Raw genomic sequence first — 18,370 nt, forward strand, 5'->3', positions numbered from 1 at the left:
GTTACCTGTGGGTGGAAGCGGCCAATGTCTGTGAGTAACTGATGGATAAGGCGTCCCACCAGCGCACGAGGCGTATCAATTCGAGCTATTAGCTGTGGAATCACCTGATAGAAAGGGACAAAAGGGTCAGCAATGAGAGTGTTGGTCAGAGAGAGGTAGAGTAACTAAAGGCAGGAGAGTATTACCTGTAACCAGGTGTCTATCTGGATGGTTTTGATTCCCTCTACAAGTGCTTCATTCACTTCAGGCCAGTGCCCATAATCAAACCACAAGGTCAAAACTCTGAAAGCAGGGAGGAGGACGGTGAAGTGAAACAAGGAGAGAAAAAGAAGGAGAAATTCAATGTCCAACATTCACCATCATCAGCAACATTCAGTACACTGAAGCAATAAGCTACAAAAAGCAGCACATTACAGGATTATTCCATGCTAAATCACCTATGGCTTAAATTTTACATCTTAAATATTGTGTTTACCTGCTTACACAATGACTAAACTAAGCTGAAAGAGGGTATAAATACAAAACTGAGAATAATATTTAACTGTAAATTTCAAATGTATAAATGTGCATCAGCAATCTGGCATAAAAAAACTACAAATAAAGAAATAATATTAGTTGTGTATTTATATTCAGTTCATTTTTCAGATCAGTTAGTTCATTCTATTGTTAGACACAATATTCAAGATTAATTTTATAGCCTAATGGGGCAAACTAAAAAAAATGAGAACTAAAAAAACTAAAACTAAAAAAGCAGAGCTGTGGAATTCTGCATGGCCGTATGAGCTGAACTGAAATGTTTGCTTGGATTTTGTTTTTTTCTTCGAAATTGATGACATGCCTGGACAAGCTTTAGGCGAGCTGGTGTGCAAAGACCCTAAAGTGATTTTTATTTTAGTTAATAATTGTATGTACAAAGTAGGTGCATATAAAAAAACGCTCATTTTAAATTAAAACAGGTAAAAACTCATGAACATAGACGGGTAGATCCTGAACATAAACCTGAACCTTTGCCTTTATAACCTGAACTGGATAAACATTGTGGGATTTTTTCAGTAACGTTCAGAAACACTGGATGTAGTCATCAAGCTACACAGCTCTTTTGAAACAGTGTCATGGCAGAAATTAAGTGAAGTTTTTGCTTGGATTTTATTTTTTGTATTTATTTTTTTAAATTAAAATCGATGACATGACCCTAAAGTGAAAAGACCAGGGTTAATGGAAAGGTTTCTTGAAAAATCAAATGTACACAAATTGAAATAAGTGGCTTGACGACGCTAACATACAATTTTGGGTGACACCCAAATTACTTCACTAGCTAGTCTTATAGCTCCAGTGCAATATTAAAGAAATGAATGTCAAGACACATTGCAGTAGCATTTCTCTTACAAAACGGTGATGAATTTCAAACTTTCAGTAAAGAAAATAATTTGTGGGTGTGGCTGCAGAGCAAAACAAGCAAAAATAATTCCATGAACTGCACAGGGTTTCAGTAACACAGTATGTCAATATAGCATTTATATGACCTGTTTAATGAATTCATTTACTTTTTACAAATATCTGAAATTTACACTCATTTTTAACTACACACAGAAAATCTTCTGTATGAATACAACATATAATTAATGATCACTAAAGAACGCTATAATGAATTACACTGCACACAGAGTTTCATGAGACGCTGGCACAAGGGGGCACCCTCTGCTCAAAATACGCAATGTAAAGGGCCACAGAGGATCACTGCTGTCCCGCGTAACCGTTTTCTGGTTATATCTGTGCATGTGCACTCACCTCAGTGTGTCCTGCAAGTTGTTTCCTCGAGACAGCGAGATGGATCGGAAGAAGCCCTGGACCGCAGGAACCGTGTAGAGCAGCAGAGTTTTGGACAAATCCTGTACAACAAAAGTGCAATCAACTTCTTAAAGTAAACCTGACTATGAATTCCTGGAATTCAAATCACATGTTTTGCTGATTTTCTAAGTGAAAACATGTCCCCTACAGAGGAAACACTTAAATATGGCATGGCACTATTTTTGTTTTATTGCTAAGTTAACCATACTGATAAAAAAAAAATTAAACATTAATTCTAAAATGTGTCATAGCTTTGGCACTGGCCACAGTTTATGTTGTATTTTTTTCCAACCTGTTAAATTTAGCAAATAAACACTACTTATGCATTAAAACGTGCAGACGTGTGGTCTCTGTAGACAATGTGTTTTCACTTAGAAAATCAATAAAAATGTCATTTGAACAGGAGTGCCCAAACTTTTGCATAAAGGGTACTACGCTTCAATGATGAGCACTATGTCTTATAAATACCAGGTACACAGAGCTGCCAGTTTATTAGTTACTGACAACAACTGACTGTAGCTCGTCGGTTGCTGCACAACTTACTTAATAGAAAAAGACCACAGGACCACCCTGACTAGATTATATTTGGGTGGTGGCACAGTCTCAACAATGAGATATTGAAATTGGTCCTCCACCCAATGGTGTAGCAGATCTGTGAGATGCTGGTACAGAAGCATTGCTGGGGATCCTATTCACCACACTGCCACTGCTGGGGTTGAGAACAGTCCTGTCATGTGGTCAGAAACTGACCTCTAATGAAGGTCTACAGCAGGCATGTCAAACTGGGGACCATTCGGGCCAAAGTGCTGCAGAGATTAGTGTTTACCCTCACTAGATGCTGTGAATTCAGTTCATGAAGGCCTTGCTAATTAGCTGAACAACTTAATCAGGTTTATTTAATAAGGCAGTGGGCTGAAGCCTGACACATGTTGGTTACATGGGTAATGATGTACTGCAGTCTCTAGCACACCTACAAAGTAAGAGATTCCAACAAGATTTGTAGGAGATACCAACAAGATGGGAGATTCTAATAAAGTGGCCAGTGAGTGTACAGTGTTTAGTAACTGTAAGCCTATATGGCAGGTGTACGTAATGAAATAGATAACTGTATGTACAAAGAAGGTGCATCTAATAAAGTGGCAACTCATGTAAATGGACTGGTAGATCCTGAACATAAATACTGCATGTAGGCATCAAGCCCACAGTGTTCTTTAGAAATAGTGTCATGGCAGAAATGAAAGCAAAAGCATCAGCAGCTGTTCAACATTAACCTCTTACAATCCCAGGCTTATTATTTCGTAACTACAGGGACTTCCATGAAACTGGCTGAGCTATTCGTAGGTTACAGAAGTGTGTAATAAAACTTTTGGCCTGCCAGTGGGCCCTTGCTATTCAAAGGGTTAAGCAGAGCAGATTAGTTTTGACACAGCAATCTATTTAATTTAACATAGCATGATGAGGCCCTGGCAAGATCATTCTATACTTCCCTGTCTACCAAGCGTGCAAATCAGTACACAGGCCTGCAGTGAAAGGAACTGTGCTTCCAAAAAACACTAACAATAAATGGACAGTTAGAATGAGCTCACTACCACAATGACAGGCTCTCAGTCACATTAGCATTTTCAGGTGACTTACTTCGAAACCACTTCAACTCTAAGGGCCAGTATGTGAGCCTGCACTTCAGTTATTAACTCTGCATAACATTTATTAGTATTATAGTAGTAATTCATAGTTATATCTTTTCCTGTCTAATACCAACACTGAAACCTTGAGAATTTGCGAATACCAATACCAATCAAATGTTTCTGTTTTTAATTTAAAAGACTATTTAAAGTAACTGTTCTTATGGCCTATATTATTAACTTTTTCCCCACTTCCAACATTTGTGTGTTTGTAGGGGCAATTTTCCAACCTCTCTTCATCACATGTGTTTATACAAGGTGTTCTGTTACCGTGCCTTTAAGACTAACAGACTACTGTAGGCTAACGTAAATATGTGATGTTTTTATATTTTTTATATCATAAAAACAACTATTTGATGGATTGTATAAATGGAAACTAATATAGACAGACAGTTATTAGCACTATATATTTTGAAAACCTAACCATGATTACATACTACATTAAATTCTTATTATCAAAAGCTATAGCTCTTCATTATGTAGGCCATTTAATGTTAGTCTCTGTGTGGTGACTGTTATTACATGACCTGCTTTACTCTGCTCTATTTTATGATCTGCTTACAAGAAATGATGCCCAGATTTTTACATTTTTTCCCTTCAATAACCATTCCAGCATTTTCTGCTGGTAGCAGCCTAATATCAATACTAGGTATTGGATCTGTGCCGTCTGTAGTAGGTACACAAATCAACCATCGAAATTTAAACAAAACCATTCAGAGCGGTTCAATGAAATGGTTCACTGCGGAGAAGCACAGTAACTCTGATTTCACTCAGTGGTGATGATAGGAACCTGGGGTCATAACATCTACAATACAATTAAAGCAATTTTATTTGCTGTTCAAAGCCATGAGTGAGAGCTATATGTCTCCCGAGTTTTATATGTAAGGTTGATGATGGTAAAATAATTGTAATCCTGAAAAATAAGTTTTCTTTGGGGACTAATTTGCCTCTCCCTGCATGTACCTCTCCACCATGAATGGATTTATTAAAATGTTAATGTTATACAATCTCTCAGGCATCAGGTAGCATATTCATAACTGTTTATGCAATAACAGTCATGGGCTGGAGGTTAGGGAACCAGTCCTGTGACCTGAAGGTCGCCGGTTTGATCCCCAGAACCAACAGTATGTGACTGAGGAGTCCTTGAGCAAGGCACCTAATCCCCAACCGCTCCCCAGGAGCTGTGGATAGAGCTGCCCACCGCTCCAGGCAAGTGTGCTCACTGCTCACTAGTGTGTATGTGGTGTTTCACTTCATGGATGGGTTAAATGTGGAGGTGAAATTTCCCCGTTTTGGGACTAATAAGGGTCACTTAATCTTAATCTTAAACTTATTGTGAGGAAGTTTTCAGAGGTGGACGCCTGTTTCCCATCTCCACTACTGTAAGAATTCTGACTCAGTAAGTTTCTCGTGAATTGGGCATTTCCCATCAAACCACTCTCACTGTCTACATCCTAACCACTCAACTAATCAGAAAACTTGAAAAAAGGACGGAATTCCCCTTTAAGACCTATATTTGAATAATAAGCCTAGGTATCAAGGTATTGATTTATAAAGTACATTTCCTATATGTAATTGTGCCACTCTGTGATTCTCACCTCATTGACCTTTTTCTGGCCAGGTGAGGGCACCGGGCTGTGGTCAGCACTGTCCGCTTCGCTGTCACTGTTGCTGGCTTCACTGTTGGCGCTGGCCCCACTTGCGCCGCTGGCGTGCCTGAGCTTCTTCTTCTTCTCATCACGGCCCTGGTTCTGATGCTTGTAGTGGAGCACTGCCTCAAAGTTCATAACTGCCCATGCGTGCCAGGCCTGTATGGGTCATATTCAGTCATGTTACCAGATAATTCACTACCAAGGAAGGGCATCTTAAGTTACTGTAAGAGCAAAAAGATGTTATTAATTTTTTGCCTGTATTGAAAGTACAGATTAATGGATTTACAAAGAGAAGAACTAGTTACTGTCAGATCACCAACAATTTGTGCTGGAGGGGGAGGCCAGTTCAGGTGGTTATGTACAAAGAACTTCAATGCAAATGAACACAGACACAACGTCAGTCAACATTTGAGTTTCCACCGCGTAGGAGAAAAGGTTTTATTCCTTCTTAGCTTCAGATTAACTTTGACTCATCAGGTGGAAATAATTCCTTATTCTTACAACATTTTAACAACAAGTTATTATCTGAATGAATTAACTGCACTTAACTGAGACTTCTATAGTAAAGTAAGCACTTTTCAATGCCAAAGCTCCAAAGAGCATCAGAGTAAGAGAAGTATAGCAAAATTCTAAGGAGAGGGGGGAAATGCATTAACATGATCTAAACTAATTAAAACAATACAAAACATCATAAAATAACACAAAATTAAGCAAGTAAGCATGCTACCTGTGACTGTAACATAGGAAAGCTAAGGAACAAAAACGGGCTTTAGGCCATCTCCTAAAACTGCTCATAGAATATAATAGAGGGAGACTGTTGCAAAGTTTAGGGGGCCAACAATTTACAGCAACTCAGTACTTTCACCTCATAAAGCGTGGTTTCAAAATCCTTACACGCCTAGCACTGAGCTATTACTTAATTTTGCCATGACAACAATGTCTGATTGTGTAGTTGATACAAAAGACAAAATGTTGTTGACCGTTCCACAGGCCAAATAATGTTACATGCATGATTCTAGTGATTTTTATGTTTTTAGCTCCTTCAATGTGTAAGCTCAAGCAGCATTTACAAGGCAGCTACAGATATCTGGATATGCCATCATGGGCAATAACGCATAATTGGGACTTGAAGTTAACGATTTGTTTTTCTACAGATCAACAGCTCCAGGACATTCTATTCAATTCCTTGAGTACAGTCTTGTGTAGTGGGTAGAAAAACCATCTTTTACTTTTGGCCACTTTTTCTTGCTTATCATTTGACACTAAGAAAAGAAAATCAACATAAAGCACAATAATACAATTCTAAGGGGTAAACAGCCACAAACAAAAATGACATCCTTTTTTCAGCCCTGTATAATAATTCAAAACACTCTGTTGTTTCTACTGCCTAATCACTTCACCACAAAATAATCCCTATTGTCTCCAATGTCTTATCACTTTACAACAAGAGCAATCGAACATTAAACTCAACCAACAATTCAATAAGCACTTGCTGATAGAGTCCCTCCAAAACATCTGTACCATTGGATTTTTTTTTTTTATTCATTTTTGAAAAATCACACAATGCACCAACACTCCATTACTTCAAGGGTATAAATCTCAGAGTTTAAAAAGAACAAGTATAGGGAGTGCTAACACTGATAATAAGTGAAAATGTGAGGAAAATACAAGACCCTCTGGCTCTTTCTCTTGCACAGACAGAACGACGTGTTTGGGAACACCAGTTGGCCGGCTGAAAAAAAGAGGTAGATACATGCTGCCAAGCAGGGTGTAAAGACTGAACATTCAGTTCAGTTTAATGTGGAGAACGCCCTCCACTTTAAGGATGTACGCAGCAGTACTGATGTGGTTGCAGAATAGGCAGAAACCAGGGAGACATTAACTTTAGACCACCTTTGTGAAAGGCTCAAAGAATACCAACATGTTCATAACCCATTCCCCTTAAACCAAATACAGTCGATCAGCAATGAAATGTTTGGTGTCAGAGGCCTACAGGCTAATGTAGCTAACAAGTACTGTAAGCTAATATACTGTTACCTATACAATATATTCAGGTTTCACACTAAGACTGCACTGCCATGAATTATTAATAACACAATGTTTATACACCATTAACATATTTTCCTAGTTTGACCCTCCAACTATCCTTAGTGCCAGCAGCTGACATGATGTATGAGTGACTATGTAGTCCTCTTGTACAAATACAGCTTTTGGATGGCAAGATCCATTCCTGACTCTCCTGATAAAATGTCATATATAGCCACTGCCATGCTATGCCATGAATTTGTTTACCTCCGAACCACGTTTAGTCTGAAGTATAAACTAAGCTGGGTTTACACTACAAGACTTTTACACCCTGATTTTAGCCCTGATTCTCAGTCTGGCTGAGTCTGTGTTAGTTGGCTCTAGTCTGCAGATGTTTGGTTTAGTCGGAGCTCACAGTCGGAGAGAGAATCGAATAGTGTGTGAAGGGCGCAGACTCCGATTTTTCGTCTCCTGATCACGTTTCAGACCAGTCAGAGTTTTTCAAACATGGTTTTAAGGACCTGACTCAAAGCATAATCTAGCAGTGTGAACTGGTCAATGACTCAACCTGAACGGATTCCTGCAACAGCCAATGAAAACTGAGACAGAGACAGAAGAAAATTACAGCAAAGACAAATGGCAAAAAGTCTCCAGTGAGTAGCGAAGCTTTTTAGTGAGCAGAGTTTGAGGCACAAGCACAATCAAGTCTTTTTTACATTCATCCATCCATCCATCCATTTTCTAAGCCGCTTCTCCCTCAGGGTCGCGGGGGGGTGCTGGAGCCTATCCAGCGGTCATCGAGCGGAAGGCAGGATACATCCTGGACAGGTCGCCAGTCCATCACAGGGCAGACAGACAGACACAGACAGTCACTCACACACTCACACCCAGGGGCAGTTTAGCATGTCCAGTTGGCCTGACTGCATGTCTTTGGACTGTGGGAGGAAACCGGAGAACCCGGAGGAAACCCACGCAGACACGGGGAGAACATGCAAACTCCACACAGAGAGGACCCCGGTCACCCGGCCGGGGGATCGAACCCAGGCCCTCCTCGCTGTGAGGCGACAGCGCTACCCACCACGCCACCCTTTTTACATTCAAAAAATCTAAAAAAAATTAAATAAATAAATACCATATTGATACCACTTTTAAAATTCATGACCCTCACTTAAACATGTATACCTGCTGCTTCTTTACTGTGACAGTACAAACAGCAGAGAAAACGGTAGCAGCAGCGAACTGATCCACATGTTTATTTGTGTCTCCTAGTAACAAGGGAACACGCGAGTTTGTTCGAGTTCAGCGAGTTCCTTTCAGTTCAGCAACAACGTAAAAGTTGAGTAGTGTGTGAGCCAAAGTCATTTAATGTGTGATCACCAATATTTCAGTTGCCCAAAAATATCTGCAGAAACCAGTCTGATAGTTTGAGATGCCCAGTCATTTTATAATCTGCAAAGACTTTCAAAGTCGTGTGGTACACCCAAGGTTTATGACCATATGACCATATAAATAAATGGACATGGATAAATCACCATGAGTAAATTAAAGAGCAGCCTTAATGAAGTGGAAAGCTCCAGTATGAGAGTGAGAGGGCTACAATTGTGGAGGAGCTAAATGCATACGCCACGAACTCACTGCCACTCACAACCAGGTCACAAAAGTTTTCACATTACAGGATAGAAACACTCTGATAAATCCGGATATTTAGCGTCTCAGAGGCAACGGTGAGTCTCTTGGATGGCATCTTTGAAAGACTGACACCTATTGATCAAGAGATCAAGATTTGTGAGCCCTAAGCGAATGTCGATTTGCCTCTGTTCTGGGCTTTTCTCTGTCATCTCCAAAAACTGTTGGCGAGTGGAAAATCAGGGCTAAATTCGTGTCAATTACTTTCATCATTTGACAGAAAAATATACTAAAGCAGAGACAAAATACAAGGCTAGAACTGTCATGTCACACTGTGACAGAAAGCACATAAGTAAGTATACTTGAGAGTAGATTGCTTAACTCAAGGTTTCAGGAGCGTGTCTGAACATTCGGACGCCACACATCTGATTTCTTCATTAACCTTTTAAAAGTGTGCAGGCTCACCTTGTACCAGTTGCGGTCGTGCTCAGTGGAGTGACTGTAGTACTGAAGCACTTTAGGAATGGTGCTTTCGTTGATGCCTTGAAGACTCAGCTGCCATTCACCCAACTTCAAGAAACACCTGCACACAGAGAAGTAAAGAGCGATGAAGCAACAGAGAGAATGGGAGAGGAATGAGAGAGTGTGAGGGGAAGCACCGTGCGTGCTTCCAAGTTTAGCTCCGTTTGTGAAAAAACACAAAATAAGGAATATTTACATTAAGACCTCCGTTCCAGCTACCTAAAGCAAGCCAGCAGTTAACCACAGTCCTGCAAGAGTCACAAAAGAACCTATGTCTTCCAATCTATATCAGTCTTTCTTGCTTGAATGGTCACATTGCACTCATAGGTCTCTAATGGAAAACAACAAGCTCGTCATCCAGTCCACATATCCTGGGCATAGGGGTGGGCGATATAAGGTTGTTATTGGGATTAAAAATATTATACAATCTTCTTTTCTGAATATAAAATGTTGTGTGTCATAAACAAGTAAGATTTATTCCAAATATAGAAAGCCTGAAAACAAAAACTAGTGTAGAGTAAGTGCTTAAGGTGGGAATCTCTAGGCACCTCATGATTCTATTTCAATGCCACAATGGATTATAAATGATTCTTGAAGCATCTCTTTTTTTTATTTCTATAACCTGCACTTTATTTTTTCTATCATAATACTTATTTCAATTAAATGATTGAATGAAAATCACATATTAAATAATATAATACTACGTAACAACATAAAAAAAATCTGAAAACTATTTCATCTCTTGCTTTAAAAGTTGTGACCCCATTTTCATCTGTGGCTGTTTCTTGCCTTGAAATGTTGCGTACAAAAGCACAAATACACCCTCTGCTGAAGATATTCGTTTACAGAAGTCTGAAGTAAGTTTCAAAGCCATGTTCTTAAAAGTCTGAAAATCATTGGATTAGTTTGTTAGCCGGTAAGGATCACCTGAGCAGGCTGTTAAATCCTAAGTAGGGTATGTTTGCAGGCCTTTTATGTCATTATCACAAAATTTGTGACCAGTTTTTGCCTGCAAAGGGATGCATTGGTGAGAACATTGGTGGGGCAGTCATGGGCTGGAGGTTAGGGATCTGGCCCTGTGACCGGAAGGTTGCCGGTTCGATCCCCAGGGCCAACAGTCCATGACTGAGGTGTCCTTGAGCAAGACACCTAACCCCCAACTGCTCCCCTGGCGCCGTGGATAGGGCTGCCCACCGCTCCGGGCAAGTGTGCTCACTGCCCCCTAGTGTGTGTGTTCACTGGTGTGTATGTGGTGTTTCACTTCACGGATGGGTTAAATGTGGAGGTGGAATTTCCCCAGTTGTGGGATCAAAAAAAGTATCACTGTATCACTTAACCTGCATTTTCTTCCCTCCTCCAAGCCAAGCTCTGCCAAAGTGTCCTACTTTAAAATGCCTCAGGGTGGTGAGTTTATTTTACAAAGAAAAAGTAGAGCAGATTATGACGTTTTGTCAATTGATTAAGAACCTTTCGCAACAAAATCACAATATAATTGATTATTTTTCAAACCCCAAGTGACTGCACTGCAACAAGACAAGTAACAAATAAACAAATGTTCAGCCACTGCTGCTGGGGAACAAAATAATAATTTAACTCATTTTAATTCGTTTCCAATAAACTACAGTCCCTATTTAAACAAGTTTATCATCCATGTTGAGGAACCTTTTTGAACTAAGGACACAACAGGCAGGTGCTCCCACTAGACTGACCAGCTAAACACGAAATTGTGATGTTCAAGACAACTATATCGTGCACTATCCTCTTCCAAAGCAAGATCAATTTCTCTGGAGGACGACAGCACAAATACAACAATGTACCATATTAGAAACAAACAACAACCAACAAGCAAGACACACAACTATTTCTCAAAAAGAAAGTGAGATGGATGGAACTGCGAGGAAATCGCCCATATATGTGTAAAATTACAGAGCAGGTCGTGGTGGATATTGACAGCTTTCCAGAGGTACTGAGGAACATTGAGCTAAGGTTACCCCCAATTATGGCATAACCTGAGCCAGTAATGAGTAGTAAATATAACTTGGATAGAACTTTGGAATACAAAACGTTTAGTAGCCTTTTGTTATATTTGAATATATAATATATTTAAATAACTTTCGAGTTTTTGGTCATGCAATCATGAACATATAGTTGTCTGCACGTCGGTTTCCACAAAACTAGGTTCTTATGTAGGATCAGTTTAACGTTTTTGGCCATTTACTTCATACACATGCTGATACCCGTCAGTATTGTATTCCATTCCAATTAAGCGATTCAGCCTGTGTGTGTGCTCTTAAGTGTGCATATTTCAAGTATTGCATAATGGTGTTCAATGGGGCTCAGCAAATCATCAGCTTTCAGAACTACAACTATCTGTTGTATAACTGACACTCACACAGGCCATGCCCTCAATGCAATGTTAGGTTTGCTTGTTAACAACTAATGACGATCAATTATCAGGCAAAATAGGCATCCCTAATGTCAGCCCATTATGTCATTATCTTTTTTTTCATAATTATTCGATTTTTCCATGTGTTCTCCTAAAATGGTTTATCTCAGCAAAAAAAGTCATGACTGTTTTGTTCAAAAACCTCTGAAAGAATAATGTTATGTGTTGTGTATTGCGAAACTGTCATCAAGTTAAATATTTGACATATATTTGAAATATTTGATATCGCCCACCCTTACCTGGATGTTTCTGCTCTTTTTAAAATCTACCAGTTTTAACCAAGAAACTTGTTCTTGACTTGGCACCTCATATTTCTGAATCCATTTACTCAGTGTTGCCTAAATACTTCATATATCCAGAAAAAAAAAAACTGCCAAAACTATCATTTACTTACAGTCGAGACCTGTGTGGGAATGATGCAAAGTCAGGAAGAAAAAAACACTGACAGACGAAAAGAAAATGTATAAAAAAAGCTTAATTTGTCATACTTGGATGTCATTCCAGGAGTGATGGAATAGAAACGTCTGAAAGCTTCTTAGATGCTCTTTTCAATCACATGTACAGTGAAGTACTGTCGCCATGCCAAACCCGTTCACATTCGCCTCGCCCTTTGCCATAAATCTTGTGGCTGATGGCAGAGACCTCAGTCAGGCTAGTTGTGTTTACATCAGTGCAGGCTGGAAGCATGAGGAATGACCGGCCTGCTGTCCCATTAGACTGAACACAAAGCCAGCCAAACGACCACATCTACCAAAACTGTGATGTACTGCGCCAGACCATGATGAAGACATAATGGTGTAAAAGGTTATGCAATTCATGACATTCACTTACGAGGCAATTTAAAGAAATGGTTGAACAAAAAACTCACAATTTCCACTACTTGCCCCTTTCCACAAATGTAATCAATCAAGACAAGTTTTAGGCTGGAGCTTTGATGCTAATGTAGCGAACAAGTAATGGAAACTAATCAACTGTTCAGGATTACTAATGGTTTTGGCTACGCAATGTACTTTCATCCATTTTTATATAGTATGAACCAAAATCAGACCAGTCTTCATTTACATAACTTCCAGTCAAAACAGCCATTGAGTTATTCTTTTTTTAGCCTAAGGAAAAAAGTAGAACATATATTTAAACATATACACATAGACTCATAGTGTTGTCTTCTCAAACTGAAAAGATGGACACAAACACTTGTGGATTTTTCAGACCTGAAGCGAAACTGGAGCTTGATTTAATGCTTAGAAAAAACAGTTGTGCTGTTTATCTGATGGTGACAGTTTTGATGGTCTATAAGGACTCAACACGATTGCTAGAAGTGCATGTCTTTTAATGATTTTTAACTCCAGTTTTGAAAGTATACTGTTTTATATCTAAGCTCATCAGAAGTAACTCCTAAACATAAATAACATTTATTTTATGGCCATTTTTAACTGGATATAAAATAAATTAAGTGCTTTAAGGACTCTAGACAAAGGTAGGCCTGGGCAACAGGGCAATATAATTGGATATAAGCAATGACAGACAGGTGAGTGATGACGATGCTTCAAAAGCAATAGCATCGTGTTGGGAAAGAGAACTGAGAGAACTAGAGAGAACTAATGAATTTAAAACAAATGATTACTAAGGCATTGATAAGTCGCTAGACTATGGTGCAGTAAAATTCCCACTGTCTGTGCTTGGTCTTTACCCAAGCATGGCACACCATATCACTAAATTTCTAAGCATTAAAGCATTTTCAGTGCACCTTAAGTGTCTCAATATAATTAATGATTCTGATATTATTTTTATTCAAGAAATGATTGTAGTAATTACAATGTGAAACACATAGTATTATATCATATTTATGTTAGCCTTGTATCTCCAGTGCAAAAATCTAGAAACAAACTAAAAACAATAAACTACTGGTCAACTACATTTGGCATAAGAGGATAAAATTCGCTAGACTATTCATTTAGCCTGCAACTAGGTCATGATATTTGGTGCAATGTTGGGCTACATGCCCTCTAAGCGAGAAACTAAACATGACTGCATTTGGTGGAATGGATGCAAAGGTGCCTCTCTTTCTTGTACTTGATATAAGAGCATGTATCAGGTAAAGAAGGTTAGGTCAAGCAGACCAGTGTCTCTCAACAGTGGCTCCTGGAGTAGCCCGAGACGTTTCCCTGCTGTAAATGCAGAACCTTCAATTCAGCAACTGCTTTTTAAGCAGCTGATTGGTTCGATCAATTGTGTTAGAGCAGATACAACACCAGTAGTTTTCTAGTCTATCATACGCTAACTAAACACTAAAGTTTTAGTCTATATCAATACAGTCTCTGTTGTTATGCTTGCCTCCAGATTGGGAGGACAGACTAGCAGGTTCTGTCTGCTCCCAAATGCCTGTGCATTGCATACAGATACCAGAAGACAGCAGAAAATTCCTGAGCGGACCATAGTGAGGAAACCAGGTGTGCACCATTCCTGGACACCCATCACTGATGACCTACTTTTGGGTGAAAGTATAGCAGAACTTCTGAGGAGGGGAAGGTACAGAACCTTATCAGTCACATGTTTTCCCTCAGTCAAATTCCACAAATGCTGCAAAAGGCTCCAAGCTACAGTTATGACATGAATGAGCAACTCCTGGCCACATCCCTGCAGCTCCTGCCATGATCTCATCCAGAATGTACGAGGAAAGTGGTGTTTTGAACGGTTCTGACAAATGTACCGTCACCTGAGAAAGCAAGGGTGCAACACTTCATTAAGAAGCAGGCAGCTCACAGGTCCATGAGTAAGAAAACAGCACAATCTTTATTCACCTTCTCAGACAAAACAGCCTGACTCAATCAAGAGCTCCACGCTGAGACAGAGCTTTCAGTATGTAGTACTTACATGTAAAATCAATTGTATGCAGGTTACCTCAAACTGAATCCATGAAAACATGTTTGATGTCCAAGATCTGTTTCTTCAGTTTTGAGCACTGTTATAAGGATAATATACGGCACTGTGCAAATCAGAGACCACCTTTCTTTTATTTGACATACTGTCATTCCATTCATTTTAGGAGATATTCCTGAAGCTAAATAATTAGAAGATACAGAGAAAATGAAACTCCTGACAAGATTGTGCAGCTATCAAGAAGCCATTACTGAGGAAATAAAAACTGCAAATCGCACAAAGAAGCTTCTGGTGTTCAGAGATCAACGGACTGGCAACCCCAGACTCCAGACCTCAACCCCTGGAATACAGCCTTGTCAACTTCTTTGAAAAACTGAAATCAAGTCTCCTGAAAAGACTGGAAGCTGTATTAAAGCCAAAAGGTAGACTCTAATACTAAATACTGAAAAAATCTTGAAAAAATTCTGACTGGATAATTAATTAAATAAACAGTGGTCTCTGACTTTTGCACAGTAGTGTTGCTAACAAATAATGAAAGTTTACAGCTACCGTGAGCTAAGCTGAATACCTTAAACCAGCAGACAGCAAGTAGTACTTTTGTCCTCACAGCCACAGCTCAAAACTACCAAATCTAACTTTGGACACTAAACATGCCTGGTTGATCTACAATTGCCAAAAGGGAAAATAGTGTAAATATGATTTTTCACCAAACTACTATTTTAAAGCTCTCTGCAGGCCATTTGCCTTATCGGTCTGGCCATGGAAACTGCTATGAGTCTCCATCAACATTGGACTTTCTTCAATCTTTATGATCTCATGGAGCATTCAAGCAACTTCCTTTCGGCTTTGATGATAATGTTTCTGTCGGTTCTGAACAGTGTTTCAGGGAGGGACTGTCCACGCCAAACATCTTGTCTTCACAAGTGGAAAACAGTCAAGTGCATCAGAACACACTCTGGAGCAGAGATAAGGGATTGGTGCCTTAAGGCCTGCATGCATGGGGGAGCATGAAAGGAGGCAGATCATGCTGGAGCGTGCAGAAGCAGCCTTCATTAAAAGAGTGCCAAAGTCTTCAAAGAGGGCACAGGATGGGTAAGAGGGCAGCGACTTGGCATGCCCAGGACAAGCCACATTGTGCTGAAAGCACACATCGGAGCATCTGAACACAGCCAGGCCCTCAAGGTGAACCAAAAATGACATAGCAGCATAAAGAAAAAGGAAAGTACACGTACAACAGAGACTACTCCTCTACAGTCATGTTTTCCACTGTTTATAATACCGTCCAAATGATTCTTGAGGCCAGCAAGCCCATGATAAGCCATCAAACCTTTGCTCTAGGTGTGTACTAACAAGTACCGGAAGTGTAGTGATGAAAAAAGATTTAAATATTTGTACATCTTGACACACATATATGTCGTATGCACAAGTAAAACCAATGGTAAAATTACATTCTGTTGATTTTCTAAGTAAAAATAAACATCTTCTATAGAGAACACACCAGCAAATTTAAATTCCCAGCTACTGTTTATTTGCTGAATGTGACCTGAGCAAAAGTATGGCACATTTAAGACGTTGGCGTTTCCCAATATGCTACATCCATATTAAATTCACAATAATCTCAGCAAAAAAATGAAAATCATGCACTAAATGTGCAGAATAATTGCCTATTAATGCCTCATTAATTCATTTTATTCCATTATCTTTATTTTTATTATCTTATTTTCACTCTGCAAATCAAGAAAACAATCTGAAAGGATTTTTTTGTGTACAAATGCATTCTGCTAACACAGACACACCTCGTCTTGACAAAAGACAACTGAAGTTAGGTGCATGTTTACATAAAATGCTGTGCTTGATGTTTTCATGGGTTGTGTCTGTCATTTTAGGTTTGGCAGTTAACAATTCATTAGCGACTAATGGCGGTCGGTTAACAGTCAAATAATCTCCAAAATTCACCTCCATACTCACAATATTCTGTTTACTCCTCAGGCCATAAAGTCCATACATGAACGCTAAGCTGCAAAAACAACCTGTTACACACTAATACACTGTTTCTGTGATGTCACAAACACTAGCAAATTTATTTATACATCCACTCATTCGCAGCCAATAGATTATAAGGTTATCAGTGTGAAGTGGCGGACAGTTATACGGAGGGTTTCAGACCTGATTGCTTATTGTAATCAAAACAGAGGACATCAACATATTGAAGTCTTAAAGCACAGCAAGAAAAACAGGCTGTTTAACTGTAAGTGATAAAGAGAGAATCAAATAGGGGGCAGTTGTGAGCTGGAGGTTAGGGAACCAGCCTTGCAACCGATCCCCGATTCGCACTGCGAATAGGGCTGCCCACCGCTCTGGTCAAGTGTGTTCACTGGCCCCTAGTTGTGTGTCTTCACTAGTGTGTATGTGGTGTTTCACTGCACGGATGGGTTAAATTGCGGAAGTGAAATTTCCCTATTGTGTGAATCAAAATCAACGCACTGGGAAAAAATGTAGCATATGGTCCCTTTAATGCATTCTAGGTTCTACCGTCTTTATTTCGTGTCACAGCATGTGTAAGGTGCGACAGAAACAAAAATGGTGGTAAATTGTAGACTGTGCTGACCTGGCCATCAGCTTGTGCAGCTCCAGCTTGTGTTGCTGGTCCTCAGCTGCGATGGCGTGCTGCGCCTGCTGCTGCATGCCTTGCACAAAGTGTTGCATGTGCTGGAATGCATCAATCTGCACACGAGAGAGAGAGAGAGAGAGAGAGAGAGAGAAAGACATTGAGACAGAGAGAGATGTAAACATGCAAATTAAAGACCAAAAGGTTACGTTCTGTAACAGGTAATAAGTGGAAATGCCTTCAAAGCTGCCATAACTCAAATCTCATGCAGAGTCTCTGTCTAATGTCATGTAATCTTAAATTCCAGTAACAGACTGTATACTATTTTAACAAGATAATGTAAAAGGGATGTGTTGTAGATTCCTGGAGTAACCTGCAGAAAGCACTGCAATTGGCTCATAATTAATTAATAAATAAATAAATAGATAGATAGATAGATAAATAAACAAATAAATAAATAAATAAGAGCAGTCGAATCCACTCAGTTGCTGGCTAGCATAATGAATGTACCCATGGCTAAAGTGCTGTTGGAACGTTCACTAAAGACTTCAAAGTCTCTCCAAGATCCAAATGTCTGGTTTCCCGTGGAAAGGCCTAATGGCTCAGGGAACTGTGCGCTATGAATCCGACCGCAATACAATACACACCCCGCACATTCCACACACTGAATTCCCATCTCGTGATTGGCACACAGTAGGAATACAACGCGGTTTAGAGCTCCAGAGGTGCTGTATATGCCAGTGGCTTTGAGAAGTTGATGGCGATTATCTCTCAGGTAGTTTTTATAAGTTTGGCTTTAGGATCGGCCCACGATCCCCACCACCGCAAACACTCTTAAAACAACATGTGTGCGCCCACCACACAGCCCAACACTTATGTAATCTCTAACAGACGCAACACTTCATTAACGAGCCCTGTGACACGGGAGGCAATAGCTTTTCCAAGTGCAGAGGAAAAGAGGGAAGGGTAAAAAGGGGGTGAGGGAGCCAGTCAAAAGTTTGGACACAGTTAACTGAGTACATGTTCTTCATAATCTTTAAGATATTTTGACTAGGAGGCTTAAACCTACATACTTAAAATT

At 39.6% G+C, this 18,370-nt stretch overlaps 1 protein-coding gene across 1 annotated transcript in view; it reads right to left on the reverse strand.

Moving 5' to 3' along the window:
* mtor (mechanistic target of rapamycin kinase) overlaps positions 1-18,370 on the reverse strand; it is a 155,625-nt gene that overhangs the window by 15,208 nt on the left and 122,047 nt on the right. The window contains exons 37-42 of the mRNA XM_017705759.1: positions 17,290-17,405; positions 9,299-9,416; positions 5,129-5,338; positions 1,789-1,889; positions 186-282; positions 6-104 (exon numbers count right to left, since the gene is read on the reverse strand). Of these exons, the coding sequence (XP_017561248.1) occupies positions 6-104; positions 186-282; positions 1,789-1,889; positions 5,129-5,338; positions 9,299-9,416; positions 17,290-17,405 (741 nt within the window). The remainder of the gene's footprint in view (positions 1-5; positions 105-185; positions 283-1,788; positions 1,890-5,128; positions 5,339-9,298; positions 9,417-17,289; positions 17,406-18,370) is intronic.

Source organism: Pygocentrus nattereri, chromosome 29, assembly GCF_015220715.1.
Source record: "Pygocentrus nattereri isolate fPygNat1 chromosome 29, fPygNat1.pri, whole genome shotgun sequence".
NCBI classification, from domain to species: Eukaryota; Metazoa; Chordata; class Actinopteri; order Characiformes; family Serrasalmidae; genus Pygocentrus; species Pygocentrus nattereri.